The 22,872-nt window shown below is 37.4% G+C and overlaps 1 protein-coding gene across 4 annotated transcripts in view; it reads right to left on the bottom strand.

Annotated features, from left to right (window-relative positions):
* SPATA7 (spermatogenesis associated 7) overlaps nt 1–22,872 on the bottom strand; it is a 39,780-nt gene that overhangs the window by 16,125 nt on the left and 783 nt on the right. For 2 of the 4 annotated variants that reach the window (XM_042944010.1, XM_042944013.1), the window contains exons 2-5: nt 16,876–16,950; nt 14,929–15,024; nt 10,807–10,854; nt 1,041–1,174 (exon numbers count right to left, since the gene is read on the bottom strand). In XM_042944010.1, the coding sequence (XP_042799944.1) occupies nt 1,041–1,174; nt 10,807–10,854; nt 14,929–15,024; nt 16,876–16,950 (353 nt within the window). The remainder of the gene's footprint in view (nt 1–1,040; nt 1,175–10,806; nt 10,855–14,928; nt 15,025–16,875; nt 16,951–22,872) is intronic. The other 2 variants (XM_042944011.1, XM_042944012.1) reach the window with 2 other exon arrangements.

Genomic DNA, 22,872 nt, shown 5'->3' with positions numbered 1-22,872 from the left:
AACAAATCCACCATCAGATGTTAAAAGGTATCCCAGAACACCAATAGCAGAGGTCAGTAAGCTATAGGCTGCAGCCAAATCTGCTCGATTTTTTTTTAATGTTTATTTATTTTGAGAGAGAGAGAGAAAGGGGCAGAGGGAAAGAGAGAGAGAATCCCAAGTCATTTCCATGCTGTCAGCACAGTGCCCAACGCACGGCTGGATCCCACACAACGTGAGATCACGACTAAGCTGAAATCAAGAGTTGGGTGCTTAAAACCAACTGAGCCACCCAGGCACCCCTGGCCTACTGTCTTTCTTTTCTTCTTCTTCTTCTTCTTTAATGTTTGTTTATTTCTGAGAGAGAGAAAGAGAGAGAGCGAGTGCAAGAGAGCAGGGGAAGGGCGCAGAGAGAGGGAGGCAGAGGATCCGAGGTGGGCTCTCGCTAACAGCAGAAAGCCTCACTCAGCGTGGGGCTCAAATTCACGAACCTTGAGATCATGACCTGAGACGAGGTCACACACTCAACCGAATGAGCCACGCAGGCACCCTTGCACTACTCCTTTCTTAATAAAGTCTTACTGGAACACAGCCATGCCTGTTCATTTATATAGTGTCTGTGGCTACTATCCAATGGCACAAGGGTCATGAGCGACCGTGGCCTGAAAAGCCTAAAATATTTACTATCTGGCTCTTTACAGGCGAAGTTTACCGATTCTGACATATGGCAAACGCGCTACCACAAAGTCAGGTTGTACCACTGATGGAGTAGCTTGGAAACATCCGCTTTTATTTATTTATTTTTTTTATTCTTATTTTTTTTAATGTTTATTTATTTTTGAGACAGAGAGAGACAGAGCATGAATGGGGGAGGGTCAGAGAGAGAGGGAGACACAGAATCTGAAACAGGCTCCAGGCTCTGAGCTGTCAGCACAGAGCCCAACGCGGGGCTCGAACTCACGGACCGCGAGATCATGACCTGAGCCGAAGTCGGACGCTTAACCGACTGAGCCCCCCAGGCGCCCCACATCCGCTTTTAAAAAGTGAAAATACTATCTTACCTTTTGTAGAGTGGTAAATAATGACTTGGAATTATTTTTAGAATTGGCCGGCACTGCTGTCTTATTTAATTTCAACTCCTTTTCACATCGTGCCAATTCCTTTTTGAGTTTCTCTCTTCGTTGTTGGTCTGCATCTGAGGGGGAAAACAAATCTTTTAAAATGTAGAACAAAATAGAAAAATTAAGGTCTTGGTCGTGGAAGAGGCATAAAGGGCACTTTTTTTTTTTTTTTTTTTTTGCTAAAAAATGTTTACACTATTGATATATAAATAAAAATCCAAATACGTTTCTGTATAGAGAAGCTAACAAATACTTAATTTACAGAAACTGTAAGTGCATTAGCTATTTTTAAAAAGTGTTTATTTATTGAGAGAGAGAGCGCACATGTGTGTGCAAGCAAGCGGGGAAGGGGTAGAGAGACAGAGAGAGAGAGAGAGAGAGACGGAGAGACAGAGAGACAGACAGAAAGAGAGAGAATCCTAAGCAGGCTCCAGGCTCAATGCAAAGCCCAATGCAGGGTTTGATCTCACAAGCCTAAGATCATGACCTGAGGCGAAATCAAGAGTTAGATGCTTGGGGCGCCTGGGTGGCGCAGTCGGTTAAGCGTCCGACTTCAGCCAGGTCACGATCTCGCGGTCCGTGAGTTCGAGCCCCGCGTCAGGCTCTGGGCTGATGGCTCGGAGCCTGGAGCCTGTTTCCGATTCTGTGTCTCCCTCTCTCTCTGCCCCTCCCCCGTTCATGCTCTGTCTCTCTCTGTCCCAAAAATAAATAAAAAATGTTGAAAAAAAAAAATTTAAAAAAAAAAAAAAAAAAAAAAGAGTTAGATGCTTAACTGACTGAGCCACCCAGGTGCCCCTGCATTAACTATTTAAAGAGCATAAACAAGATGTGACATTTTGGCTCCTGGCTAAGCCTAAGAGCTCAAGAAAGCAATTCCTAGCTGATATTCAGAGATACGAAAGTTAGAAAGCTTGATGTGTTGTAACTCTGTCGTTACTAAATGCAGAGTCTGAGTTGATCCACAGACTCTCAGCCAAATGCAGTATTATTGTCAATACTATCACATACAAATTTAAGTTTTATAAATGACTTAAAAAATAACATTATTTGCAATCAGGATAATGGATTTCTACTTCTCTTAACTGCTATTATTTGAAAATATAAATGAAAACAGTGGTTTCACACTTTAGGATGCAAGTCAAGTACTGAGTTGTTATCAAAGATTTATCATTGTATAAAGGCTGAAAATAGCAAAATGAAAGCTAGTCAAATTTCAGAGTTAAATATAAACAAAATGAAATTGTATTTTCATATAAAATTAAAAATTTAACATATACTTTTTATTGGAACTTATCCCAATTTAATGGACAGTATAATTTCAAGTTTCAAATCACTCTGATTTGAATCAGAATTTATAAAAATTTCTATAAGCTTAAAAAACAAAGGTAATTTATATGTATATTTAAAGTCTGAACTAGGGACACCTGGGTGGCTCATTCGGTTGAGCGTCTGACTTCAGCTCAGGTCATGATCTCATGGTTCCTGAGTTCGAGCCCCGCATCGGGCTCCATGCTGACAGTGCGAAGCCTACTTGGGATTTTCTCTCTCTCTCTCTCTCTCTCTCTCTCTCTCTCTTTCTGCCCCTTTCCTACTTGCTCTCTGTCTCTCTCTCTCAAAAATAAATAAATTAAAAAATTTTTTTAAAAATTACAAGCATGCTAAAGTAAATATACTTATTATTTAAAATGTAGAGTGAAATATAGATGACTCTTGAACAACAGCATGGGTCCACTTGTACATGGATTTTGTGCAATACAGTAATGTAAATGTCTTTTCTCTCCCTTGTGATTTCTTTTTTAAACCTAATTAGTAATTTGGCCATTTTTTAAAATGATTTTTTATTTTTAAGTAAACTCTACACCCAATGTGGGACTCAAACTTACAACCCCAAGATGAAGAGTTGCATGCTCTACCGACTGAACCAGCCAGGTTCCCCCTACCTTGTGGTTTTCTTAATAATATTTTCTCTCTAGCTTACTTTATTGTAGCAATACAGTATATAATACATGTAACACACAAAGTATGTGTTAATTGACTATGTTATCAGTAACGTCAACAGTAGACTCTTAGTAAAGTTTTTGGGGAGTCACAAGTTATACAGGGATTTTTGACTATGTCAGGGGGTTGGTACCCTAAACCCCACACTGCTTAAGGGACAACTTATTACTTTCAGCTTATTCTATCCTCAAATACTTGCTTAATGAATGTATTAACTACATTAAAGCAGATGACATCTGTAGAGTGAAATAAATAGAACTTTCTCAGATCTATTAATCTTACTCATAGGTAAAAGGAGTAAAAAAACATAACAGAGTCCTTAACACTATCAATTTTTAAATACTTTCATATTACCAAATCTGTCCAACCTGTTCATTTAAGTAAAGCCTTCTCATACCATATACAAAAACAACTCACAGACCTAAATGTTAGAGCTTAAACTATAAAACTCTTAGAAGAAGACAGAAGTGTAAATCTTCAGGACCTTGGGTTAGGCAGATTTCTTAGACACAACAACCAAAAAGCACAAGAAACTAAAAAAAAATTAGACTTAGTCAAAATGAAAAATTTTTATACTTTTTCAAAAGACACATCCTAAGAAAATAAAAAGGCAAGTCACAGGTGGGGAAAAATACTTACAAATCATATAGTTAATAAGGGATTGCATGCAAAATATATAAATAATATACAACTCAATAAGACAACCCAATTAAAAAGTGGACAAAAAATCTGAATATTTACCAAAGACATACAAATGGCTAATAGGCATACAGAAAAAAAAGGCTCTACATCATTAATCATGAGGAAAATGCAAATTTAAACCATAATAAGATACCACCTTCACACCCACTAGATGGCTATAATGAAAAAGGGAGTCAAAAGGGGCAGGTGCCTGGCTGGCTCTCAGTTGGAAGAGCATGTGACTCTCTTGACCTCAGGGTCATGAGTTTGAGCCCCACATTAAGTGTAGAGATTACTAAAAAAAAGAAAAAAAACTTGAAAAAAAAAACGGGGAGCCCAAAACAAGCGTTAGCAAGGATGTGGAGTAACTGAAATCCTAATGTGTTGGAGGTAAGAATGTAAAAAGGCACAGCCCCTTTGGAAAACAGTTTGGCAGTTTCTTTAAGAATTGAATATACTTTGGGGCACCTGGGTGGCTCAGTCGGCTAAGCATCCAACTCTTGATTGTGGCTCAGGTCATGATTGCATGGTTTGTGGGTTCAAGCCCCAAGTCAGGCTCTGCAGAGCCTGTTTGGGAGTCTCTCTCTCTCCCTCTCACTCTGCCCCTCCCCCATTCACACATGTGCATTCTCTCTCAAGATAAATAAACTTAAAAAAATCATTAAAAAAGTTAAATATAATTTTACCTATGACCCAGCAATTCCACTCTCCGGTATATACTCAAAAGAGATGAAAACTTATGGCTACACAAAGACTGGTACATGAATGTTCTTAGCAGTGCTACTCATAATAGCCAAAAACCCAGAAATGATGCAAATATCCATCAGCTGATGACCAGACAAAATGTGGTATTATCTATACAATTTAGCAATACTATAGCAATACTAATACTACATAGCAATTAAATGAAGTACTGATACAATCTAAGGAAAAGGTGAATCTAGAAAACATTATGCTAAGTGAGAAGTCTAATGTAAAAAAACACAGAGTGATTCAGTTTCTATGAAATGTCCAAAAAAGAAAAATCTATAGATTAGCAGTTTCCTGAGGCTAGGGGTGGCCATAGAAAGCAGCTGCAAATGGGTACAAAAGATCTTTCTGGGCTGACATAAATGTTCTAAAAGTGGTTTGTGCTAATGCCTGTACAATTAAAAAAATTTTTTTAACATTTATTCATTTTTTGAGAGAAAGAGAGACAGAGTGCGAGTGGGGGGTTGCAGAGAGCAAGGGAGACACAGAATCTGCAACAGGCTCCAGACTCTCAGCTGTTAGCATAGAGCCCAATGTGGGGGGGGCTTGAACTCACAAACTGAGATCGTAACCTGAGCCAAAGTCAGATGCTTAACCGACTAAGCCACGCAGGTGCCCCTATGCAATTTTTAAACTTAGTAAAAATCAGTGAATTTTATAGTATGCAAATCATTTGTCAATAAAACTGCTATAAAAAGTAAAGTCTTTTAATGCATTCGATTTATGGGACTATTTGATCAATTCAACAAACGCTGTAGAGCTATTCCAGTGTAGATACTATGAAGACTGAAATGATCAAATCAGTAGTAGTCTGTTAGATAGAAGAATGTATCTTATAAAAACAGATGGCTTAAACCCAGAGATTTCCTTTTTAAAAAGTGTCTATAAAATGTGTTTCTAAGTTATATTAATTATAATGAGCATCAGCTCTATAACACAAGAATAATTAATATTAATTACACTTTAGTTTGGTGATAACAATCTTTGTAATTCTTCTGGCCATCACAATTTTCTTCATTGACATGGCAAAAAAGAAAACCTCTTGTCTCAAATGACTGAAAGCAGAAAATACCATGTGATAAATAAGCACTAGCTAACTCTAAATTCCAAAAACCAAAAATAGGAGCAATTCTTTAAATACAATCTATATGCTGTCAACTCTCAAATTTTTTTCTGCATCCTGGACCTCTCTCCTGAACTCCAGACTCAAACTCCGACTACCTCCTTAAGATCTCCATTTGGCTATCTAATAGATATTTATTTCAAACTATTATAACGACCACGAGTGAGATCTTGATTCACTTCCTCCCCCAAATCTCTTCCTATCATAGCCCTCATTTCAGTAAATTAGAACCTATTTTGATTGACAGGCTCTAAGTGTTGGGAGTCATCCTTGACTCCTCTTTTTCCTCATACCCTATCCACATCCAACCCATCAGTAAGTACTGTTGACATGCATTTGAAATGTTTCCAGAATGCAGCCATTTCACACTTCCTCTACTGCAACCACTTTGGTCCAAGTCACCATTATTTCTTTTCTTTTCTTTCTTTTCCTTCCTTCCTTCCTTCCTTCCTTCCTTCCTTCTCTTTCTCCCTTTTTTCTTTCTTTCCTTTCTTCTTTCTTCTTTCTTTTCATTCATTCATTCATTCATTCATTCAAGTAAGCTCTACACCCAAAGTGGGGCTTGAACTCGCGACCCCAAGATGAAGAGTCGCATGCCCTACTGAGTCAGCTAGGTGCCCCAAGTCACCATTATTTCTTATCTGCATTCCTCTGTCCTAACTAGTCATTCTGCTTCTACCATTGCCCCTTACAGACTGTTCTCAATTCAGTAGCCAGAGAGATGCTTTTAAAAGTTAAACTGGCTCTATTACTGTTCTACTCAAGACCCTCCAATGGCTTCCAATTTCATCCAGAGTGAAAGCCAAAGTGCTCACAATGGCCACAGCCCACCAGGTCTGCTCTCCCTGTCCCACCTCAATAACTTCCCCTCCTAGCACTCTTCAGCAGGCCCATTTCACATCAGCTATGTAGCTTTCCTTGCTGTTCCCTGAACACACAGATCACGATGCCATTTCAAGGCTTTTGTAATTGCTATTTCCTTGGTCTTGACTGTTCTTCTTCCCCCATTTACCCACTTGCCTCTCCTTTAATTCTTTCAGGTTTCTGCTCATTTTATCAGTGAGGCATTCTCCAGTAGACTCTCAATGTCTCTTATCCTGCTTGATTTTTTTCTATTGCATTTATTACCTCCTGACATATTCTGTATTTACTTTTTTCTTTGTATTTACTTATTGTCTCCTTCAACTAGAATGCAAGTTCTTTTTTTTTTTAATTTTTTTTTTTATTGTTTTAACATTTATTTATTTTTGAGACAGAGAGGGACAGAGCATGAATGGGGGAGGGTCAGAGAGAGAGGGAGACACAGGATCCGAAACAGGCTCCAGGCTCTGAGCAGTCAGCACAGAGCCCGAAGCGGGGCTCGAACCCATGGACCGCGAGATCGTGACCTGAGCCGAAGTCGGACGCTTAACCGACTGAGCCACTCAGGCGCCCCTAGAATGCAAGTTCTATAAAAGCAGGTAGAACAGTATCCAGCACATAGTAGGTACCTAATAAATATTTGCTGAATTAATCAACGAATAAATTCTAGTGAACTAAACAACATATTATGCAAAATACCTGATTATTTTAAATTGGTGAATATGGATTTTAGATCCCAGGGTTTGGTTCAGTAAGGGGATTAATACATATATTCAGGCAGGCTTTTTATTACTCAAACTAAATAAAAAAGAGATAATCTTATTTTATATATTTATTGTTCAGGAAATTAATATCTGTATGAAAACTAAGCAAAACTTTCCCATTTAGAGGTGATTCTAGTTAAACAGGATTGTCTGATAATGACAATTGGGTAAAAACATCTTTTTTTTTTTTTTTTTTGAGAGAGAGAGTGAGAGCGAGAGCAGAGGAAGGGCAGAGGGAGAGGAACAAAAAGAATCTTAAGCAGGCTCCATGCCCAGTGCAGAGGTCAACGTGTGGCTCGATCCCACAACCCTGGGATCATGACCTGAGTTGAAATCAAGAGTCGGACACTTAATCGACTGAGCCACCCAGATGCCCCAGGTGAAAACATCTTAGTGCAAATGATTCAGATTTTTTAAAAAAGATTCAATTTAGCTATCTAGCTATTATTTCATTTTCTTGTGTGTGTTATCTCTATACCTAACGTGGGGCTCAAACTCATGACCCCTGAGATAAGAGTCACGTGCTCTACCAACTGAGCCAGCCAGGTGCCCCAAATGATTCAGATTTTTTTAAGCTGGTAAATACTAAGCCAGTTTTTTGTGCTACAAAACATCATTAATATGATACAGAAGAAAAAATATACACCACAGAAATTAAAAATCTGGAAGGATCTTAGAGATTATCTAATTACCTTTCATTTTACAAGAGTGGAGGGTAAGAAATAAAATGACTTGCCCACATAACTTGAATGCTGTGGTCAATTTAGTCTGTAAAAACATACTTAATTCTGTACTCTTGCCTAAAACAGCCTTTACTCCTCTTTTAAAATTATTTGAACTCCAAGATTCCTTCAAAGATATGAGAGCCTACAGTAGGGCCTGTTACAAACTTACGTTTGTACATAAGGGAATACACAGAAGGAGGAGAATAAAAAGTGCCAGGTACAGGACCTGCAAAGACACTGTGCTCACTGAATGGCAGCTGGTGGCAACTGGCTCAGCTTAAAGGTCCTCTCTGTTCCACTAAGAAGATATCCAAGAAGAGACTGGGACCAAACGATCCTGCAGTCTTTGATCTTTCCCAGGTTGCACCTAAGGGGCATTTCCCTACCTATGGTCTCATTCGTTCACCACTTAGCATGCACTACCTTGGGCTGATACTTATTTTTTAATATGGAAATCCTCTCTGATTTTGTCTTATTAGTAATACTGAATTACTAGTAATACTAATAATCTACTACTAGACAAGCACAGGCCATGTCCTTTGGCTATTTTTAAGTATATATTTCCTGATTTGAACTCAAACACTTCAAATGGTATCTTTTAGAACATTTTAAAATAGGAATTTCAAATTTTGTGATCTGATTATTTCCTTAGTAAAGATTATTTAGAAATCTTGGGTCACTATAGCTTTTCACATACATGTAACTATCAAGTTTATCAGTTAAGCTATTAGGATACAAATAGTAGACAATATCTATCTGGAGAAAAATGCTGGTTATGGTAGTTTAATGAATCATTCACTAACCTTAAAAAGCCAAGGGAAATGAGAATCCTTGGCAAGCCCTTTAGAACTACCTAATTTTTTTTTTTATTTATATCCAAGTTAGTTAGCATACAGAGCAATAATGATTTCAGGAGTAGATCCAGTGATTTATCCCCTACATATAACACCCAGCACCCATTCCAACAAGTGTCTTCCTCAATGCCCCTTACCCATTTAGCCCACCCCTCCACCCAACACCCCTCCGGCAACCCTATTTGTTCTCTATATTTAAGAGTCTCTTACGATTTGCTCCCTCCCTGTTTTTATATTATTTTTGCTTCCCTTCCCCTATTTCATCTGTTTTGTATCTTAAATTCCACATATGAGTGGAGTCACATGATATATGTCTTTCACTGACTTGACTAATTTCGCTTAGCATAATACCCTCTAGTTCTATCCATGTTGTTGCAAATGTCCAGATTTCATTCTTTTTGATTGTCAAGTAACACTCCATTATATATGTATATATTTATATATTTTATATACATACACACATACACACATATATATATTTGTATGTATATAATTTACACACACACACACACACACACACACACACACACACACACATCTTCTTTATCCATTGATCAGTCGATGGACATTTGGGCTCTTTCCATACTTCGGCTATTGTCGATAGTGTTACTATAAACATTGGGGTACATGTGCCCCTATGAATCAGCACTCCTGTATCCTTTGCATAAATACCTAGTAGTGCAATTGCTAGATCATAGTGTAGTTCTATTTTTAAGTTTTTGAGGAACCTCCATACTGTTTTCCAGAGTGGCTGCATGAGTTTGCATTCCCACCAACAGCACAATAGGGTTCCTCTTTTTCCACATCCTCACCAACATCTTTGTTTCCTGAGTTATTAATTTTAGCCATTCTGACAGGTGTGAGGTGGTATCTCATTGTGGTTTTGATTTGTATTTCCCTGTTGATGAGTGATGTTGAGCATTTTTTCGTGTGTCAGTTGGCCATCTGGATGTCTTCCTTGGAAAAGTGTCTATTCACGTCTTTTGCCCATTTCTTCACTGGATTATTTGTTTTTTGGGTGTTGAGTTTTATAAGTTCTTTATAGATATGGGAAGTACTACCTTAATTTTTATACGTAGGAATGAAATCCAGAAAAGTTAAATAATTTATCTAAAGTCACACAGCAATTCAGTGGCAAAGCCTGGGCTGAATTCTAAGTTCCAAACTTTGAAATACAAGCTTCTTTTATTTACGGATAATTTTTAAAAGTTAGAAAATGCTTCCTCAAAAGGCAATATATCAACACCCATTAGGATAGCTACTGTCAAAAGAAAATAACAAGTGTTGGGAAGGATGTGGAAAAACTGGAACACTTGTACACTATTGGTGGAAATGTAAAATGATGTAGCTGGTATACAAAAATACTATGGGGTTTTTTTCACAAAATTAAAAATAGAATTACCATATGATCTAGCAAGTTCACCTCTGGGTATACATGCAAAAGAACTGAAAGCAGAGTGTCAAAGAGATATTTGTACATCCACGCCCACAGAATTATTCACACTAAGCAAAAGGTGGAAACAACCCAAGTGTTTACTGACTTACGATTGTATCAACAAAAAATCTTTAAAAAGAAAGGAGATTCTAACATATGTTACAACATGGATGAAATTCAAGCACATTATGCTAAGTAAAATAAGCCAGCCACAAAAGGAAAACTACTGGATGGTTGCACTTACGTGATGTACCAGAGTAGTCAAGTTCAGAGAGACAGAAAATAGAATGGTAGTTGCAAGGGGGGTTTGGAGCAGTTATTCTGCCGGGTACGAAGTTTCAGTTTTGCAAGATAAAAAGGGTTTTAGAAATGGATGGTGGACGGTTGTACCGAAATATGAACGCGGCTAATGCCACTGAAATGGTTAAGATGGTTAGACTTAAAAATTGTTACGATGGTAAATTTTATGTTATGTGTAGTTTAGTTCAAAAGTCAACATGTCAAAAATTACTTACATTTGATGCTGGCACTCATGCTTAATGGAACTGAGCAGTCTACGGCAGCTGAAAGAAAAGAATCAGTTGTTCAGTATATTCTTAACATTTATAAATGACAACAAATATCAAATGTGGAAATCACAAAAAGTTCCAGAATTTACAGTTCCTTGTTTTGATTTTTATGGTACCTCTAGAAGCAAAAAATATAATATCCTTGAGAAAAAAAAAAAACACTGGTTGGGATTAACAGCTCATTGGATACTGCAGAAGGAAATATTAGTGAACTTAAAAACATAGCAATATAAACTATTCAAAATGAAACGGAGTAAAGGAAGACTGGAAAATAAATGCACAGAGCGTCCCTGACCTAACCTACCTGAATCATGCACTTAACATACCTGTAATTGGGAGTCCCAAAACAAGTTCCTCCAAAAAAGCAAAATTAGACGCCCTACACCACCTGATTTCAAGATTTACTGTAATGCTATAGTAAGTAAGCAATAAGCTAATATAATAAAGACACAGAAGATCAATGGAACTGAAGAGTAAGTCCAGAAATATACCCTCAAATATGGTCACCTGTCTTTCAAAAACTGCCAAGGCAATTCAACATAGAAAGGACAATCTTGGGGAGCTTGGGTGGCTTGCTGGTTGAGCCCCCCACTCTTGATTTTGGTCATGGAATCGAGCCCTGTATCAGGCTCAATGCTGAGCATGAAGCCCCCTTAAGATTCTCTGTCTCTCTCATTCTCTCCCTCTACCCCTCTCTCCTGCCTGTACTCTCTCTCTCTGTCTAAAATTAAAGAAAAACAAAAAACAAATGAAAAAAAAGGACAATCTTTTCAACAAATGATACTGGAAGTATTTGGATATTCATAGGCAAAAAAAAAATTACTCCTTATATCATATATACAAAGTCACTCAAAATGGATCACAAACTTAAAAAAAAATGTAGGAACTAAAACTTAACACTTCTAAAAGAAGACAAAGAAAATCCTAGTGACCTAAAATTAAGGAAAGATTAAAAAAAATTTTTTTTGTTTTATTTTTGAGAGAGAGAAAGAGAGAGCGCAAGCAGGGGAGGGACAGAAAGAGAGAGGGACAAAGGATCCAAAGTGGGATCCACACTAGCACACTCTGAGCCCAATGTGGGGCTTGAACTCATATGCTGCAAGATCAGGACATGAGCCGAAGCTGGCCGGTCAACCAACTGAGCCACCCAAGCACCCCAGGAAAAGATTTCTTAAACAGGATATGAAAAGTATAAACTACTATTTTTTAATTTTTTTTAAGTTTATTTACTTATTTTGGGAGAGACAGAAGAAGGTGAGCAGGGAAGGGGCAGAAAGAAAGGGAGAATCCCAAGCAGGCTCTGTGTGCTGTCAGTGCAGAGCCTGATGAGGAGCTCAAACTCATGAAACTGTGAGATAACGATCTGATCCAAAATCAAGAGTTGGATGTTTGACAGACTGAATTACCCAGGCACCCCTGAAAAGTTAAACTATTAAAACAATCCAAAAACTGAACTTGATTTCACATGTCACAAAATGTAATTTTTCTCTAGATTTCTCAATCATTTAAAATATAAACTTCAGGGGCACCTGGGTGGCTCAGTTGGTTAAGCAACCAATTTTGGCTCAGGTCATGATCTCACAGTTGGTGGGTTCGAGCCCCACATCGGGCTCCGTGCTGACAGCTCAGAGCCTGCTTCCGATTCTGTGTCTCCCTCTCTCTGCCCCTCCTCTGCTCATGCTCTCTCAAAAATGAATAAATGTTAAAAAAATAAAACAAAACAAAATAAAATAAATAAATAAAACATAAACTTCATAAAACATTAACTAAAATTTAAAACTTTAGCTCTTCTAGGCACCTGGATGGCTCAGTTGGTTAAGCGTCCAACTCTTGATTTCAGCTCAGGTCATGATCTCAGCATTTGTGAGATTAAGCCCTGCATCAGGCTCTGCGCAATCAGCTTGGAATTTTTCACCTCCCCCCCCCCCGCCCCCTGCCCCGCAACTCACGTGTGTTCTTTCTCTCTCTCTCAAAATAAATATTAAAAAAAATAAAAAACACAAACTTTAGCTCTTCAAATGAGAAGATAAAAACTTTTTTAGAAGACGTTAGTGAAAAACTGGTGAAATTCAAAAAAGTCAGTAGTTACTAGTATTCTATCAATAGTCACTTGTTAGTTTTAATAACTGTACTATGGTTATATAAGATTTTAACATTAGGGAGAGCTGGGTGAAGGGTTTCTGTGACACCGTACTGTTTTTGCAATTTTTCTATAAGTCTAAAACAATTTCACAATAAATTATTTTTTAAAGAATATGAAAAGGTAAGTCTCAGGGAGAAAATATATCTGATATACGACCTGTTTTTAATACATAAAGAACTCTCACAACTTAGTATTAAGAAGACAAGTAACTTATCTTTAAAAATGGGCAAAAAATTTGAACAGATATTTCACCGAAGAAGATCTACAAATAGAAAATAAGCACAAGAGGGGCGCCCGGGTAGCTTAGTTGGTTGGGCATCTTACTTCGGCTCAGGTCATGATTTCACTGCTCATGAGTTCGAGACCTACATCGGGTTCTGTGCTGACAGCTAGGAGCCTCTCTGCCCCTCCCCTGCTCATGCTCTGTCTCTCTCTCTCTCTCTCTAATATAAAATAAAATATGTTAAAAAAAAAAAAAGGAAAATAAGCACAAGAAAAGTTGTTCAACATCGTAGGCATTAGAGAAATACAAGCTAAAACCCGATGAGCTACCACTATGTCTCCACTAGAATGGGTACGAAAGGAAGTACTGTTCTGGTGAGGATGTACAAGTGACAGAAATACACAACGGCAGTCACTCTGGAAAACAGTTTGGCAGTTTCTTACAAAGTTAAACATATACTTACCATTTTACCCCACAATTCCACTCCTAGTGAATAAATTTAATCAAGTAAAATGGAAGCATGTGTTCAAAGACTGTATGTGAAGATTGTATGTTTTATTCCTAATGGCCAAAAGTGAGTCAAAACAATCCAAATATCCACCAACTGATGAATACATAAACAAATTATGGTATAGTCATTGACTGGAAAACTACTTAGCAATAAAAAGAACTACCGATGCACACACCAACATGGATTAGTCTCCAAAGCATTAGGTAATTCAAAGAAGCTAGACACAAAATGATTCATACTGTATGATTCCACTTATATGAAATTCTAGGAAAGGAAAACTATAGTCATAGAAAGCAGATCAGTGGTTGCCAGGGATTGAAGGAGGAGACTGATTGCGAAGGACTAGGGAGAACTTTTCAGGATGATGGAAATGTTCTATATCAGGGGTCAGTGAACGTTTTCTGTAAAGGGACAGATGGTAAACTTTTCAGGCTTTGCAGAGTGATATGGTCTCTGTCACAACTAGTCGACTCTGCCTTTGAGTGCAAAAACCACCATAGACGATATGTCCAAGAATGAATATGATTGCCTTTATATCTGGACAATGAAAGTTGAATTTTATGTGACTTTCACATGTTACAAAATATTGCTCTTTTGATTTTTTTCTGACCACTTAAAAATATAAATATAAATCTTATTTCTAGTTCAAGACCTGTACAAAAATAGGTGGTGGGAGGGTCTGACCAACAAGCTGTAGTTGGCTAGTCCCTGTTATAGAATGATTGTTGTGGTGATCATACAAATGGATATATGTTCCAAAACACAGATACTTAACTGTACACTTAAAATCAGTCATTTTATTATATATAAGTTATTATCTCAACAAAGCAACCAAAAAGAAAAAAAAGAGCAGCTGGTATCTTCTTTGTACAATTTCTTTAGATGTGAAAACAAAAGCAGATTATAAACTTTCATTATATTAACATCAATATCTAACCACAAAAACGTATTAGAGATAACACAGGTAAAATGAAATAAGTAGTTATTATATAGATATCACATAGAGTTAACAAAAATGGCATTCTGAATTTTCTATGTATAAAAGTTATAGTTAACAGGTGATATCTTGCTACATGAAACATAAATACATTTATATATAATATATTCATTTCTGCCACAGATTTACCCTAACTAGAAGTGAAGCTGAGGATTTAAATTGGATATAGAAAGTTCACATTTGCACATTTTTACCTTTGGCTGAAAGGATTTTATTATAGTGAACAGCCATGTGATTCTTGACCAGGTGGAGAGTACTTAGTCTGAGAGAGGAGGAGTCAGTGCAAAAAGCTAAAAATTAAAACATATTTAATCATTATATATTTAGAATTAATATCAAGTCATGAGAAAAACAAGATATTGATTATTAAGCTCATTTTTATAAAATGTCCTGAAAATTAACATACTGACATATCTGTGATGCTGGGTATGTCCTAGCCTTCATCTTGCACTGGTAACTGACAAGCTCTTGACTTCTTGGGTTCGAGCCTTTCTAAGACTGAGAGTTTGGGAAGAGATTCTGGAATATAATCTATTATCATTACATTTACAAAACTATTTCTTATTGACAGACATTAATCTCATAACTAAAAGCGTTTAGCTTGCTTGCCTGATTATAAAATAATGTTAGCATTGTTAACAGTTGAGTAAGTCAAACAAATCCAAAACTCTAAAATTCTCTGCAAAGATTCTTTTCTGAGGGGCGACTTCTAATTTTACACCTGAAAACACCATCAGTTTACTGCACTCTTTTTGAAGTATTAGGAATATATTAAGACAAATACGATCACATAGAAATTCCATAAGCTTCTCAATCTCATCTAAACTGTTTAAAAGATACCTTAGAAATAATTAAGCACTTATATATGAGTGTATAAAATGTAAATAAATCTAGGCATAACTTTTTAAACATTAAAAACCATTTTTGAGAATACATACATATAGTTAAACAAAACCAACAGCTAAAATGGCATATAAAGATTGAAAAGTAAGTGAATATCCTGTCATGACCCCTAGCCTCCCCTCCCAGAAGTATACTCTACTACCATTTTTATGCATCCTTCTAGGGAAATTCTATGCATAATACAAACATTTACAGTAACGATAAGTTTGATACTTGTACTACAAGTAAAATTTATTGAATAGGTACCGTGCATGCACTGTTCTAGACTCTTCACATGTAAAAGCCATTTAGTCATTATTACCATTTAAAAGAAGTGGAGACCAAGAGAGATGTGAATAAGGTCTTCAAGGTCGCACAGCTTGATAAAGGACGCGGTTTAGATGTGAACCAAATCAGCTTCATACCTAGAACCACTATACCTACAGCAGCTCCACACATATATTCTTAAAAAAAATGTTAGCAAACTACATATTGTTGTTCTTCATCCTGTTTTTCTAATGTATGTATACTTTACATCTAGTTTAAAATTTTTAGTTAAAAATAATTTTTCAATGTTTATGACTCTGCTTTATGTGTATATATACTTTATTACCAGAAATAAGTAAGTTAATTGAAAATGCGATCCGTCTTTCACTTTTAGAGGAACCAGAATCAAAGACTTTTCATGTAAGTAAGGAAAAAGAGATTTTCAATTATTTTGCTTAAAAATGCAGTTTAAATTTTGAAGCTATAATTATAAAAATATATTTTAAGTTCATGTTAAAAATTTAAAGGCTTTAAAGTGTGAAAACACAGAAAATTCAGATTTCCTTTTCATAGGATCGAGAACTCCAGTTGGAAAAGAGGCCCATCGGTGTTTACTCCGGATACAAATTGCATTTTTCAAGTGCTCTTCCCTTTCAGTACCAGTGTCTTTAATAACCTCCTGACCACCATTTTAACAAGGAAGGTAAGCTGTGTGCCAGGGTGGTCTGCCAGCAAAGAGTAGAGCTGGGCCGGAGATACAGCAGGGAGTGGGAGGCGACCAGGTCCACGTCCTGGGCACAATAGTAGTGTGAAATGATGGCCTCCTAAATTTTCTCAAGAATTCCTATACTATTTAATTATAATTAACAATACGAGGTTCAATATTGATTACATGAAGTAATTTTTCATCATGTCATACAATTTACAAATAAAGGAAACAAACAGTCAACGTCTTAACAAATAATCTTTTACCATTTAAACACCTCACTTACCATTACTTTTGGTGCTCAAGTGTCCTTTAAATAGGCATGGTGAACCATATCTGGGAAGGACAGAGGTTGCTCTGACTTTTAACAAAAAAATATAAATTAGGATAAGTAAAACACATCTTTCACGAAAACAAAAATACTGAGCATTTAAAAATAATAAATCTACCTTTGATTTTAAATATCAGAATTGTTTTATTTTGTTTATTTATTTTTAAGTAGGCTTCACACCCAGCACGAAACCCAACGTGGGGGTTGAACTCACAACCGAGATCAACAGCTGAGCTGAGATCAAGAGTCGGACCCTTACCTGACTGAGCCACCCAGGCGCCCCTCAGAATTGTTAAAATTTTATTCAATCATATTACTAACCAGCAATGATACATCAGACAGACAAAAATTCTTCTGCCATAGATAAAAGGCCTTCTCTTTTAACAAAGTAAGTTGTTTCCAGAACAGGTGTACCTTGAGACTTTAGTTTCACTGGATAAAATGATAACTATATCAATTATGTTATCTGATACATATTAATTTTATTCTGTATACCACTGACCTACCAGATTTTTTAATGATTTTCAGATACAGTTGAAGTGAGATTTTGAGTTAATACATATGTATTAATTATTCAGTTAATCATAGACCAGTCTGTCCTTAAAAATAATTTTAAGAAAGTAATCCCCGGGGCACCTGGGTGGTTCATCAGTTGAGCATCCAACTTCAGCTCAGGTCATGATCTCACGGTTCGTGGGTTTGAGCCCTGCGTCGGGCTCTGTGCTGACAGCTGGGAGCCTGGAGCCTGCTTTGGATTCTGTGTCTCCCTCCCTCTCTGCCCCTCTCCCACTCACATTCTATCTCTCAAAAATAAATTAAATGTGAAAAAAATTAAAATAAAAAGTAATCCCCTTACAAAGTAGTTTAATAAATTAGAAATTATATAATATAATGTTACTATGTAGAAGATGTATGAAAATGTCAGAATCAGAACTTAATTATTAAAAGATGTCTTAAAGTTCATCTAGTCCAACTTACTTATACTCTTGTCTGGATCCTATCTCCCCTAAAGTCAGTGTCTCATCTTTCAGACCAGATGGATGGAAAATTAGACATAAACCTCCTCACAAAATTAATTTATTTCCTCCAAAAGTAGATTGTGTATTGAGGGGTAACCTTCAAGATAAGAAGGCTGAGTTACAGAGTTTAATGGAATTTAACATGCAAAATATGAATACTGTATCACTAAGACATGTTTTAAGTGTATAAAATGGTCAGTCTGCCATCAGGTGGGCTGCTATAAGCTATAAAGGCGTGGAGGGGGCACAAAGTCTGGAAGAAATATAGATGACTGAAAATAGAAAAAGAGGTGTCTAGATAGAACTAAAATCCAGGACCAGAGAACAAAGTTTGCTAAAAGAGACTAAAATAGAAAAACAAGTTGAGATCAGAATGTCTGAGAAGTTCCTTCTGTATCACAGGCCAGAGAGCAGGAAGGAAAAAAATTAACTTATTATTTAGGACAAGAGAGATCAAGATTACACCATTTGGATTGGTAATGACAGTCATGAAATTAGCATAGTTTGTTTCTACCAGGAAAGAAGGGGATCTGAAACCTAAACACACAAAAAAGCAAATTAACCAACAAAAACTCTCAAGCAGACCTTGTGTCTATGGAGGAAAAATAAGTGTTTCACTTTTTGTCTGCCCAGAACCCAATGCCTCTGTATGTGGAGACAGGACCTCAACTTGCCCTTGGGGAACCACTAGCCCTTCACTTTTAGCCCAAGTGGTTCAAGTACAGCTTATTCTACTGCTCAGAGGTGGGCATATAATCCAAATCTGACCAGCTATGCTGAGTGAATCAGGAATGACTATGTGACCCAGGTCCAGCCAATGACACACAATCCTGGGACTTTTACTGGAACCATTAGGAAAGAGACATTCTTTCCACTGGGCTAGAGCCCAGTGCAAGACAAATCAGCCTGGAACTTCTGGTGGCCATCTTGCACTATACAAGGGAGACCTATCTGAGAATGAAACCTACCTGGAGAAAAGTGGAAGACAGAGAGATTCCTGGTGATATTGCTTGAGTCTCTGGATCTAACTGAAGCTCTACCCTTACCAGACTTTTCTTTATAGGAGCTAAAAATTCTCTCAGCCAGTTTGAATTGGGTTTCTTCACTTGTAGTCAAAAGTTAATTTATTGAATACTAACCATGCCAGATACTGTTCTAAACACTTGGTAGCTACAAATGCACTTGATCCTTACAACAATCCAATGAGACAGGTATTATCATTGTCCCACTTTATAGATGAAGCACAATGAAGTAAAGCATGTAATTTGCCCACGATTACACAGCAACTATGTGTAACAGATTCAGAGTCTGTGGATCTCAATCCAGGGGAACCTGATAAATGTTATGTGTTCTGACTGTTCCACTGACCAGCCATTCCTCCACCTCTCTCTCTCTCTCTCTCTCTCTCTCTCTCTCTCTCTCTCTCTCTCTCTCTCTCTCGGGCCTCTCTATTCCCTGAGAAACAATGATATTGAAATTAGGCCAATTAATAACCCTACAATATCCTCTAAGTGCTCAAGTGAAAGGACAGTTACGTATCTCTCACTTTAAATCAAGTTAGAAATGACAAAGCTCAGTGAGGAAGGCATGTTGAAAACCTCGACAGGCCAAATCTAGGCCCCTTGTATCAAACACTTAGCTAAGTTATAAAAATGCAAAGGAAACGTTCTTGAAAGAAATTAAAAGTGCTGCTCCAAGAAACACATAAATGATAAGAAAGTGAAACAGCCTTATTGCTGACACATAGAAAGTATTAGTGGTCTTGAGAGAAGATCAAACTAGCTACAACAGTCCCTTAAGTCAAAGCCTAATCCAGAGCAAGGCCCCAACCCTCTTCATTTCTATGGACTAAGAGAGGTAAAGAAGCTGCAGAAAAGAAGCTTGAGGCTAGCATAGGTTGGTTCAGGAGGTTTAAGGAAAAGAAGCCATCTCCATAGCATAAAAGTATAAAGTGAAGCAGCAAGTTACCCAGAAGATCTAGCTAAGATAATTAATAAGGATGGCTACATTAAACAGATTTTCAATGTAGATGAAACAGCTTTACATTAGAAGAAGATGACATCAAGGACTTTCATAGCTAGAGAGAAGTTCCTGGCTTCAATGCTTCAAAGGACAGGATGACTCTTGTTAGAGGCTAAAGCAGCTGGTGACTTTAAATTGGAGCCAATGCTCATTTACCATTTCAAAAATCCTAGGGCCCTTAAGAGTTATGCTAAATCTACTGTGCTCTATAAATGGAACAGCAAAGCCTAGGTGACAGCACTTCTGTTTACAACATGGTTTGCTGAATATCTATCTATCTACCTACCTACCTATCTACCTACCTACCTACCTTGGTGTTCCTGGGTGGGCTTGATGGATATTTTAAGCCCACTGTTTTGAGGTCTACTGCTCAGAAAAAGATTCCTTTCAAAATATTACTGCTAACTGACAATGCACCTGTTCATCCAAGAGCTCTAATGGAGATGTACAATTAGATTAATGTTGCTTTCATGCCTGCTAACACATTATCCATTCTGCAGCCCAGGGATCAAGGAGTAATTTCAACCTTCGAGTCTTATTATCTAAGAAATACATTTCATAAAGCTTTAGCTGTCATTCCTCTGATGGTTCTGGGCAACATAAATTGAAAATCTTCTGGAAAGTATTCACCATTCTAGATACCATTGAGAATGTTTGTGATTCATAGGAAGAAGTCAAAATATCAACATTAATAAGTTTGGAAGAAGCTGATTCCAACCCTCACGGATGACTTTGAGGGGTTTAGGACTTCAGTGGAGGAAGTACCTGCAGATGTGATAGAAATAAGAAACCTAGAATTAGAAGTGGAGCCTGAAGACGGGACTGAATTGATGCAATCTCACAATAAAACTTGAACGGATGAGGAGTTGCTTTTTTTAAAAAATTTTTTTAATGTTTGTTTATTTTTGAGAGAGAGAGAGAGAGAGACAGAGGCAAGTGGGGGAGAGGCACAGAGACAGAGAGAAAGAGAGAGAGAGAGAGAGAGAGAGAGAGAGAGAGAATCCAAAGCAGGCTCCAGGCTCTGAGCTGTCAGCACAGAGCCCGACGTGGGGCTTGAACCCACAGACTGTGAGATCATGACCTGAGCTAAAGTCGACCGCTTAAACGACTAAGTCACCCAGGTGCCCAGAGGAGTTGCTTCTTAAAGATGAGCAAAGTGGTTTCTTGAGATGGAATCTATTCCTGGCAAAGATACTGTGAAGATTGTTGAAATGACAACCCAGGATTTAGACTATTACATAAACTTGGCTGATAACCAGAGGCAAGGTTTGGGAGGATTGACTCCAGTTTTGAAAGAAGTTCTACTGTGGGTAAAACACTATCAAAAGGCATCGTTCGTGAACGGAGAAATCGTTCGTGAAAGGAAGAGTCAGCTGATACAGCAAAGTTCAATGTTTAATGTTGTCTTATTTTAAGAAATGCCACAGTCATCCCAACTATCAGCAACTACCACCCTGATCGGCCAGCAGCCATCAACATCAACGCAAGATCGTCCACCAGCAAAAAGAATACCACTTGCTGAACGCTCAGATGATGGTTAGCATTGTTTAGCAATAAAGTATATATATATTTTTAATTTATTTTTGAGACAGAGAGAGACAGACCATGAACAGGGGAGGGGCAGAGAGAGAGGGAGACACAGAATCTGAAACAAGCTCCAGACTCTGAGCTGTCAGCACAGAGCCCAACGCGGGGCTCGAACTCATGGACCGCGAGATCATGACCTGAGCCGAAGTCGGACCCTTAACCGACTGAGCCACCCAGGCGCCCCAAAGTATTTTTAAATGAGGGTATGTACATTATTTTTTAGACATAATGTTACTGCATACTTAATAGACTACAGTGTAGGGTAAACACAACTTTTATATACACTGGGAAACCAAAAATTTTATTTGACTCAGTTTACTGAGATATTTGCTTTATTGTGGTGGAATGGACCCTGCAGTATGTCCGAGGTATGCCTCTGTACTTTAAATTTTACATATATCCTTTCCCATGCTCCCACCTCTGCCATGGGATCATATGTAAAAATAATGGCCCTAAGGTTTCACATTCCTCAACGGGACTCAAAGCCTGTTCTGCCACTTACTATGACCTTGGCAAGTTATATATGACCCTCTTATTTACTGTGAAGTGAGGATAATACCTATCAAGATGTTTTTGTGGATTACATAATGAGATAACTTGGCAGTTGTTTCTGTTACACAGCAAGGATAGCTTATGTTGTAAAATTTCTAAAAAACATAAAAGCATGTTGGTTTGCTTTTTCTGGAACTTATGTTGACAGTGTCAGAATATACAGTTTGCTGTCAATGGACAGTAATTTCGTATGTTCACAACAGCACTTATTTTGACCAATGATTATGTAATAAAAGCACACTCATATTCAAAAGCGAGACACTGCAAGGAACCATCTAGCAGCTTGGTTTAAAGATACTTTTAGGGGGTGCTTGGCTGGCTCAGTGGGTAGAGCATGTGATTCTTGATCTTGGGGTGGTAAGTTTGAGCTGCACATTGGGTGGAGAGAGGACTTAAAAATATATACAAATAAATAAAGATACTTTAAAGATATACAAATAAATATAAATATTTTATATAAATATAAAAATTTATATATTTATAAATAAAGTATAAATACAATATGTACAAATAAATAAAGATACTGGGTCCACTTGACCCAGACAGTATTCAATAAAGGGTAGGTGAATATAGTGATTATGGATTAGTCCTTTGCCGATAACACTGAAGCCAACAACACTGCATCATTTGGAAACATACAAGAAATGCAAAATCTCAGCCCCCAGCAGACCTACTGAATCATAATCTGTTTTTTTAAGTTTATTTATTTTATGTGTGTGTGTGAGAGAGAGAGAGAGACAGAGGGAGAGAGAATCGCAAGCAAGCAGGCTTC

This window comes from Panthera leo, chromosome B3 (genome assembly GCF_018350215.1).
Source record: "Panthera leo isolate Ple1 chromosome B3, P.leo_Ple1_pat1.1, whole genome shotgun sequence".
Taxonomy (NCBI): domain Eukaryota; kingdom Metazoa; phylum Chordata; class Mammalia; order Carnivora; family Felidae; genus Panthera; species Panthera leo.
The sequence above is the reverse complement of the archived record's forward strand: the minus strand, read 5'-3'. Positions and strand labels throughout refer to the sequence as shown.